The sequence below is a fragment of the Salvelinus namaycush genome, chromosome 24, assembly GCF_016432855.1.
Source record: "Salvelinus namaycush isolate Seneca chromosome 24, SaNama_1.0, whole genome shotgun sequence".
Classification (NCBI taxonomy): Eukaryota; Metazoa; Chordata; class Actinopteri; order Salmoniformes; family Salmonidae; genus Salvelinus; species Salvelinus namaycush.
In genome coordinates, this window is record NC_052330.1 from 22,813,943 (window position 1) to 22,822,802 (window position 8,860).

The following is an 8,860-nucleotide window of genomic DNA, read 5'->3' on the forward strand; positions in this document are numbered from 1 at the left end:
TCACAAGAGGTGTTACACAACTATCTAGATTGAGAGGTATTTTGTCCCCTTGAGTATACTGACACCTGGAGGTCAGATTAGGAGAACGCCAAAAGACCAGATATATTTTACTAGACAAGTCAGTTAAGAACAAATTCTTATTACAATGACTGCGCCTACCCCAGCCAAACCCTAACGAAGCTGGGCCAATTGTGCTACTCCCAATCACGGCCAGTTGTGATACAGCCTGGAATCGAACCAGGGTCTGTAGTGACGCCTTTAGTACTGAGATGCAGTGCCTTAGACCGCTGCGCCACTCGAGAAAGCCCATATAGAGTATGTTTACAGAAAACATATATTTGTAGAAAACCCAAGAAACAAAAAACAATTGCAATATATCCATCCCTATTCCCTGTTGATGTGTAGTGTAATATGAAACATTCAACGAGCCTATGAAACACATCCAATGGACTAGATGGGGCTAATGCCAGTAGGTATCCTATGTGATAGTCGTTTTCTGCATTTAAAAAAAAAACATAGAAATGTCTTATGGTGCATTATGCTTAGCAGTGAGTTGGCCAATGTCATTGTGGGCCTTATTAATGTTTAAGCAAGCAAAAAAATATTCACCCTACATGATCAAAAGGAATGCAACTTTAGGTCTAAGCATCCTCACCAGACCCCCCCATGGGTGTTTGTGATGTTTGTGGTGTAGGAATTGGTGGCTTGGGACAGAGTTCTTTGTGTTATCCGAGAGGAAAAGGCGAAGCGACAGGGTTTACTCAAAAATCTGTACACAAAAATAAAACAACGAAATTACGCATTTTTGAATGGAGGTCAAGAGAGTGTCGAATTTAGTCAACAACAAAAAAATGAATTGCTTATTTGCAACGTGAGGCTTATTTGTTCGACTATAAGTTCCGCAGTGGTTAGGTTGTTACGAATGCACTGCTATAAGTGGAAGCAAATGGAATTTAGGCAACTCTGAAAAAAACTACCTTATATTGGAGTTTTCACACGCGCATATGCCCTCTCATTGGTTAGAATGGTCCCACCTGATCTTGCCTCCTCCCATCTTTGAGGACATGTATTTTAATCGTTAGAGCGGTCACTCGACTATCTTGTCAATATAATTGATCATCGAAGAGGGAGAACAGGGGCAGGGGGTGTTTGTGGGGCAAACGAGCACAGCACAGGCTGCGTGAGAAGTAAGCTGGTAGAGTTCAACATGGCATCCGGCGATACGCTTTATATTGAGGCGGACGGCTCGGAGATGCCGGCCGAACTAGTGGAGTTGCACGAGATAGAGGTGGAAACGATACCGGTAGAGACTATCGAGACTACAGTGATCGGGGGAGACGACGACCAGGCGATGATAGCACTTCAGCCGCTGGTATCAGACGACCCGAATTCGATCAACCACCACCATCATCAAGAAGTGATCCTAGTGCAGACAAGAGAGGAAGTTGTTGGCGGGGATGATTCGGATATGCTTGCGGACGGGGGTTACGAGGATCAAATCCTCATCCCCGTCCCAGCACCCGGGGTGGAAGACGAGTACATCGAACAGACTCTGGTGACTGTAGCCGGGAAAAACTCGGTGGGTCGGATGAAGAGAGGGGTAGGCGGCAGTGGCAAAAAAGCTGGCCAAAAGAGCTATTTGGGTGCTGTAGAACCAAGCAGTAGAAAATGGGAACAGAAGCAGGTGCAAATAAAGACTATGGAGGGGGAATTCTCTGTTACAATGTGGGCTTCGGGTAAGTCGTCGGTTCTATCTAATGTTACTGTAGCTAACGTTATCTGTGTATCTCTCCCCGCATTGTTCGTGTTTGGTAGTTAACTTGTGCAAGATTCTTGCCAAGAGGCCCTGTTGCAGGGCGTAGACGTTTTGCACCAGTCTATTCCCTCGTAGTTCGCCAAGCCACCTTCGGGATCACTTTTAGAATGTGCAGAAATGTGTGTCGGTTAGATTGAAATGTTTTTGTTTTGGAGGCCATGTTTTTAGATGTTGCTGGGCGCCGCCATGTTCCCCGAGAACCAGTATGGCGGCCCGAAAAAATGGCGATAGGGCGGCCGGGCGAAGATGGCGGCGGTCAGGTGTGCAAGCGCGCTGCTGACTCCAGAGAGTAGGCCCCGACGGCGTAACTAGCTAGTTAGGTGCCTTACGTCAACTTTGCGGAATAAGTAACTACATCAGCCGTGATTACAATATCTGGGTCAGTAACCCTGTAACTTAGTTTTGTTAGATTTAAACGGCTGGCCAAATATATTGTCCAAAAAAAGTTTTCTAGCCCATTGATGCTTTTCTTCTGCATAGCCAGCTAACGTTAACTTTTTTTACACGCGACAGCTAGCGAGTTCTCAATCAAGTATAGTAGCTGGCTAGCAACACAAGCTAGTTAACGTTCCTAAAAACTACGACCCTACACAGCTTGCATTGTACAAGCACCGTTTAACCGCATTTGGATTCAGCATGATTGATAAACATTCTCCGTTCGCGTGCTAGGCTAACTAGTAAACCCATAATCCTGGCGTGTGGCTACCAAAATGCGACTAGCAGCAGAGCGAGAAACAATGTTAGCAGATAAACTGTGCAGGGGGATCAAGGTGATGCATGTTCATATTAGTTATTTTAATCAGAATCAATGATTGTATACATTGTATTTCACTATTTTGTAAAAACAAAGCTATACTGCTAGCTACAATGTCTAGAAATATTGCTGCAGTGTTGTTTTTTGTTTGCTGTTTTCTAACAGCTTAGTAGCCTAAAGGCCGCCAGATGGCGATATTGAGTCGTTTCACCTTACCGTCCAAACGCATTGTATGCAGCCGGCAATACACTCATATCCCCGTGGACCGGTTCATACCTAAAACATTCTCCATTCAGGCTGCAAACGCGTTCATTTCCTCGTTAACTATAGTTAATGGTAAGGAGGGAAAAAACTGGGAAAATGTGTACTTTCTTTATGAAACACCATTTTCCACCATCATGCTGGTGTCCAAGACAATATATACCATATGAAACGTAACATATAATACAAAATGGAGTAACTTGTGTATGTACATCACCCATTTTCGTATGCTATGTTACAAATTACAATTTGTATAATATATTACGAATTAGAAACAATTTGTTATGAATATGCAAAACGTACAATATGTTTACAATTTGCAACATGTATTATATGAATTCTAGCTAGATGGCTAGCATTATCAAGTTGGCTAACATTAGTTAGGCTATTGGTTAAGGTTAGCTAACATAGTTGGGTGGGTGTATAACGTGAATGTCTAGCAACCCAAAGTTTGCGAGTTCAAATCTCATCTTTAGTAGGGTGGTTGGTTGGGTGTATTAAAAATCCACCCAAAACCGCTAATTTTTTGTGAACATGTGTTTCATTTTGTTTGTAATAAGGTTGGTAGCAACATGTGAAAATCATTGTCAAAATCTGTTGCAGCTCAAGTCGACTGCAAAACCCACAATGCAATGCTCTCTCTGAGTTGGCTAGGTAGGTAGCTAGCAAACATAGCTACACACAATACCATAGTCAATATCAGCATGTGAAGTAGCTAGTTAGCTGTAAAATCGCTTAAACAAATGGCAATATCAATTTAGGAGTCTACAGTCTAACCATGTTCAACTGGCCAGTCAATGTGTCTGAGTGTAGTCTGACATTCGCAAGAGCACCATGCAATGCACCCTGGACTGAAGGAGCAGACAAGTAGGAGAAATGTTAGACCCTCTGCCAAATTCCATTTTTCTCTATGTAGGAATATAGCAAAAAATATGATCAATGGCTCATTCGAGAGAAGATGACCTCCTGTGTTATGACATCGTCCAGTTTTGAAATCTGATGTATGATAGATGTTATTGCGATCTAAAAGTTGTATTGCTATTAAGTTCCAGTGTAGTGGGAGCGGCTTTATCGAAATGCTACAGTATGTCATTCCGGCCAAATGTATGCCTGCTTGAACGGCAATAGCAATAAATGACCCAGGGAATCAATAGAACATTGCTCAGATGCAGAAAAATATATAATCAAAATGGGTGAATATTTACTTTAAGTAACAATCTGTTTTATGTGAACATATAATACTAATTTGAGTGTCCCGGATTTACATTTACTATGTTACGTCTAGTCTGAGACCAGGCCGCCATGCTAGATTGACTAATGCTCCTTCCTGATATCGGGCCCTGCTTTAAGCCAGGGGTAAACAAGATGATCTGATACGCAACATCTTGGTCTAGCATTCCTAGGCATTAGCCACTAGCATGGTTGTGATGCATGAAAGTGATGCATTTGCAGCCTGAATGGAGAATGTTTTACATACGAACCGGTCCACGGGGGATACGAGTGTATCAAGGTAGGCCCTAGTTTTGTCGCACAGTCTTGTGGTCAGGTGCCACAGGGGGACTTTAGGCTCAACAGGGCAGCAATGGCTGTTCCTTGGATGTACACCGAGAGCTAACATTATGCATGTCAATCTTTCCTGGCTCAAATTGTAGGAGAGATTGACTTCATCACAACTTGTATTTGTGAGCAGTATTGACATGTTGAATGGACTGAGCTGTCTGTTTGAACTACTGGCCACAAAACATGTCTCTTCACAGTCCAGAACAGACTTTGGGAGGCGCACAGTACTACATAGAGCCATGACTATGGAACTCTATTCCACATCAAGTAACTCATGTATACACCTTATGGAACAGTGAAGCAACACAAACATAGGCACAGACACGTGCCTACAAACACGATAACATACACACGTACACTTGGATTTTGTGTTGTGTATATGTGGTAGTAAAGTAGGGGCCTGACAGCACACACTTATTAATGTGTTGTGAAATCTGTTGTGGAAGTAATGTTTTTAAAATGTTATAACTGCCTTAATTTTTCTGCACCCCAGAAAGAGTAATTGGGATCCATAATAAATACAAATGAAATGACTCAATATCGCCATCTGCTGGCGCGTGGGCAAACTGCAATGATTTACCCCGGTCTTGTATGGCTATTTTCGGTTAAGTCCCTGCATTGTATCCTAGATGACAAAAAAGACATTGACCATGAGTCAGTTGTTGAAGAACAGATCATTGGGGAGAATTCCCCTCCGGACTACTCTGAATACATGACGGGGAAGAAGCTGCCCCCTGGAGGGATACCTGGCATCGACCTGTCAGACCCCAAACAGCTGGCAGAGTTTGCCAGGTCAGTGTCTATTTGCCTAAACTCACCTGTCCATCAAGGGTATGTACAGCGAACACCCCCTCAAATAAAAACCCCTATTGTTTGGCCTAAACTCTTAACACACAAATAATTTACACCTATGCTCTCTTGTAGCTCACCTTGTAAATTGGTGTTTAGCAAGATGCCAGGATTTGTGATTCTCCATGTTGCCTGCCTGTCTTGGAAGGCAGCACCTGATGAGGCAGCTTTTCTGTAGTAGATGTCAGAGGTATATAGCCCGATCTCCTTCCTAAAGGGAGTGTTGAGCCCGGATATTTCTGACTGTCCCGTTCAGATGCTGTGTTCTTAGTTCCTTCAGTGACTCTGCTGGTCCCTATGGTCAGAACTCTGTGTGGTAAGTTCTAGAGTCCATTCTACAAGAGCCTTTATATCTCTGAACACCCTCAACACACACTGACACAGAGCACTTTAACACAGTGAAAGGACGAAACCGGCTGTTGTCAGCCATACTGGAACACTTGCATGGGTGCTGGTTTATATTCACTGGTTAGGAATTGAACATGGTTAATTAGATTTTGTATATGGACAACATTATTTGAGTTCTGTTCCCTGTGAATGCAATAGGCTGAAAGTTAACTTCATATCCAATGTTTTCTCAGGATGAAGCCGAGGAAGGTAAAAGAAGACGACGCGCCCAGGACGATAGCCTGCCCTCATAAAGTAAGTAGTCTGTTTCCAACGGTTTCTTTCCTGCCCAGTAGGGGTGTTAAGGTACATGTATTCTCCAACGGTTCGGGGACCTCTGTTCTGTCCGCATTGTGAGCCCAAATGAATATATAATAAATGCAACCACTCGGACTGTGGGCTATGCCTACACTGTGTTGTATGCCCCTCGTGTAAACCTGAGCTGAAAACATTTCAGGATATTCTGTTACAACAACTAGAGCATATGCGCATGTTATTAAAATCTTAATTGGCGCATTTCAAACTGTCCTTTTGTGCGGCGCAGCCGGCAACTACTTCTGTACGATGGTGAGTGGTGGGGCTGACAAACCAGGAGGATTCTCCATCGCGTATATCTCCAGTTTGGGAACATTTTGTCTTCTCAGTAGCTTGCGATGGACCGAGAGCATGTCAACACTGCTCAACGAGAATAGCCTATGCAGCTACCAACACCTCAAACATGTTGACACATTTATGCCGACATCAACGCAGTATTCTTACCAATGGAAGATGGAAACACACACAAAAAAACACAGCTTAGTCTCTCCTCTGCATTCAAGCAGCTCTTCACAGCTGATTCTGACCGGGCCAAAGAAATTACAAGAGCGATGGGTATGTTTACAGCCGCAGATATGTGCACATTCTCAGTGGTTGAGAAGAATCGGGGGTTTGAGCACCTCGTGAAAGTGCTCAGACCACGTTAAAAACTTCGCCCTCTCGTACCCATTTCAGCACAGGTAGTACCCACTCTATATAAGCAAGCTGAAGTTGTCAGTGAACTGTTGCGCTTACTACAGATGGATGGACCTCCAGGGCTACAGAGAGTTACTTATTAAGTGACAGCCCATCACATTAACCCAGAGTGGGAAATGAGAAGTACATATGTTTTTCTTTGCAAGAAAACATTCTAGCATATGCCTACACAATGTGAGCCATGTTTACATATTTATTTCACACAGATATTGCACTTTATTTTAGTGTCATTTAAGAAAATGCCAAATGTTGGTATTCCTAAATGTGCTCTCATCAGGTATTATGACTCATGATCATACATTAAGACATGCATTAAGAATACTTTCCTATTGAGTTGGTGAGCAGTTGTTTGGGGTTAACTGCCTTGCTCAAGGGCAGATTATTGCACCTTGCCGGCCCGGTGTACACCTACACCGACCTTTCGGTTACTGGCCCAGCGCTCTTAAACTTAGCTAGCTGTCGCTGTAGCAGATGTCCTTAATGTTTTGTACATTGTGTATATGGAATCCGGTATACCAACACTTTCTATAAATCTCCCTCAGGGCTGCACAAAGATGTTCAGGGACAATTCAGCGATGAGGAAGCATCTCCACACCCACGGGCCTCGTGTGCACGTCTGTGCCGAGTGTGGCAAGGCCTTCGTAGAGAGTTCCAAACTCAAACGTCACCAACTCGTTCACACAGGGGAGAAACCCTTCCAAGTATGTACCTGGTCTGCATAAATTCTCCTAGGAGATTGACGCAAAAAGACAAATGCATGTAGAGTAACTGCACACAAATTTACCATTGACTCCTATATCCTAATACACCTCTCCTTTTGTCCATCCATGTTCTCCTTCCTTTGTGCAGTGTACCTTTGAGGGCTGTGGGAAGAGGTTTTCGCTGGACTTTAACTTGCGCACACACGTTCGTATCCACACCGGAGACCGGCCCTACGTATGCCCCTTTGACGGCTGCAATAAGAAGTTTGCCCAGTCAACCAACCTCAAGTCTCACATCCTCACACACGCCAAAGCCAAAAACAACCAATGAGAGCCCTCTGACCTGCCCCAAGTCCCACCCCCACAGCAGCATCTTAAAGACACCACACGTCAAACCTCCTTTGATGAAAGAAGGAAATGATTGAAAAATACTTTTTGATAAATACGGAGATTAAATTCTCCCTTCTCCTATTGGTTGGCTGAAGAACACAGTGGCACTCTTCAGAAAGATGAAACCCCTCCCAACCTTCCACCCCCCTCTCTCCTCACTTCATAGCGGCTTCATGTTTATTGCCATAAATATGGAACTCATGGACTAACATCAGAGACTATTCTTTCTGCCATGGAGCTGCATGAGAGAGGGAGCAATCAGGCTGTTTTTCCACTTTCAGCATAGATTTTAATTTTCTATTTCTACAAGTGTGCATATTGTACACTTATTTTGGGATATGTTCAGTAAGACAATTAGATTATTATGTTTTTTTCCCCCTGAGTATTTAGATCCACTTACCGTATGATAGTCCTGGCAAGACGTGAGTTACTGTACCGTCACATTGCTTCAAACTATTTTCTGAAAAAAGTTTTGGTTTGCATGTTAATCTTTACTTTTGGTTGTATTCCTTCCAACCATTAAATCATCTTGTATACTTGTATTGTATGGCTGTTGAAATTATTTAGACTGTGATAGGTGTGATTTTTAAATTGTTAACCAATTTAATTTTGTCATGAGTTGATTTCTTTTTTGATGAATTGTCACCTTTGCTGAGAAACATGTCCCTACCGTTGATTCACTGCGAGCCTGTCTATTCTAATACTAAAATGCATTAAATGAAATCGCCAGAGTGACCATCTGTTTCTTTGTTAGAATGTAATGTACAGGCGTCGTCAACCATGAACTTTCTTTGTTGATATTTACACCCATGCATTTCAACGGCCCACAATAAAAAGGTTATCCCAAATCTGTTTTTTTCCACTAATTTCTAGGCCTGCTGTGAGGGTGGCGTGTTCTCATACGTGTGGTGAAATACCTATTGCTTGCCTATACTGGAGACATGGGGCCAATCCCAAATCAACCTCTAAGCCCTATGCACTTGTGGAGATGTGAGAGGATTTGATTGGTTTAGTCAATATGGTGAAACTTTCACCTAGCCTATTAGAGAGCAATGTGGAGCTGTTTCCATATTACTAACACCTGTCAAATCCTCTGATCTCCAGAAGCACATGGGCGTAAGGGTCGATTTG

The 8,860-nt window shown here is 43.1% G+C and overlaps 1 protein-coding gene across 4 annotated transcripts; it reads left to right on the forward strand.

Annotated features, from left to right (window-relative positions):
- The first annotated feature begins 1,107 nt into the window (after positions 1-1,107).
- Positions 1,108-8,577, forward strand: LOC120019089 (transcriptional repressor protein YY1-like). 4 transcript variants are annotated; one of them, XM_038962336.1, is made up of 6 exons: positions 1,108-1,736; positions 5,021-5,222; positions 5,497-5,556; positions 5,822-5,882; positions 7,181-7,339; positions 7,488-8,577. In XM_038962336.1, the coding sequence occupies exons 1-6, from the start codon at positions 1,208-1,210 to the stop codon at positions 7,668-7,670; spliced, it is 1,194 nt and encodes a 397-aa protein (XP_038818264.1). In that variant the 5' UTR covers positions 1,108-1,207; the 3' UTR covers positions 7,671-8,577. The 4 variants fall into 4 exon arrangements, with proteins under 4 accessions (XP_038818264.1, XP_038818265.1, XP_038818266.1 ...); XM_038962337.1 differs by having other exon boundaries at positions 5,033-5,222; XM_038962338.1 differs by having other exon boundaries at positions 1,110-1,736; positions 5,021-5,183.
- The last annotated feature ends 283 nt before the right edge of the window (positions 8,578-8,860 follow it).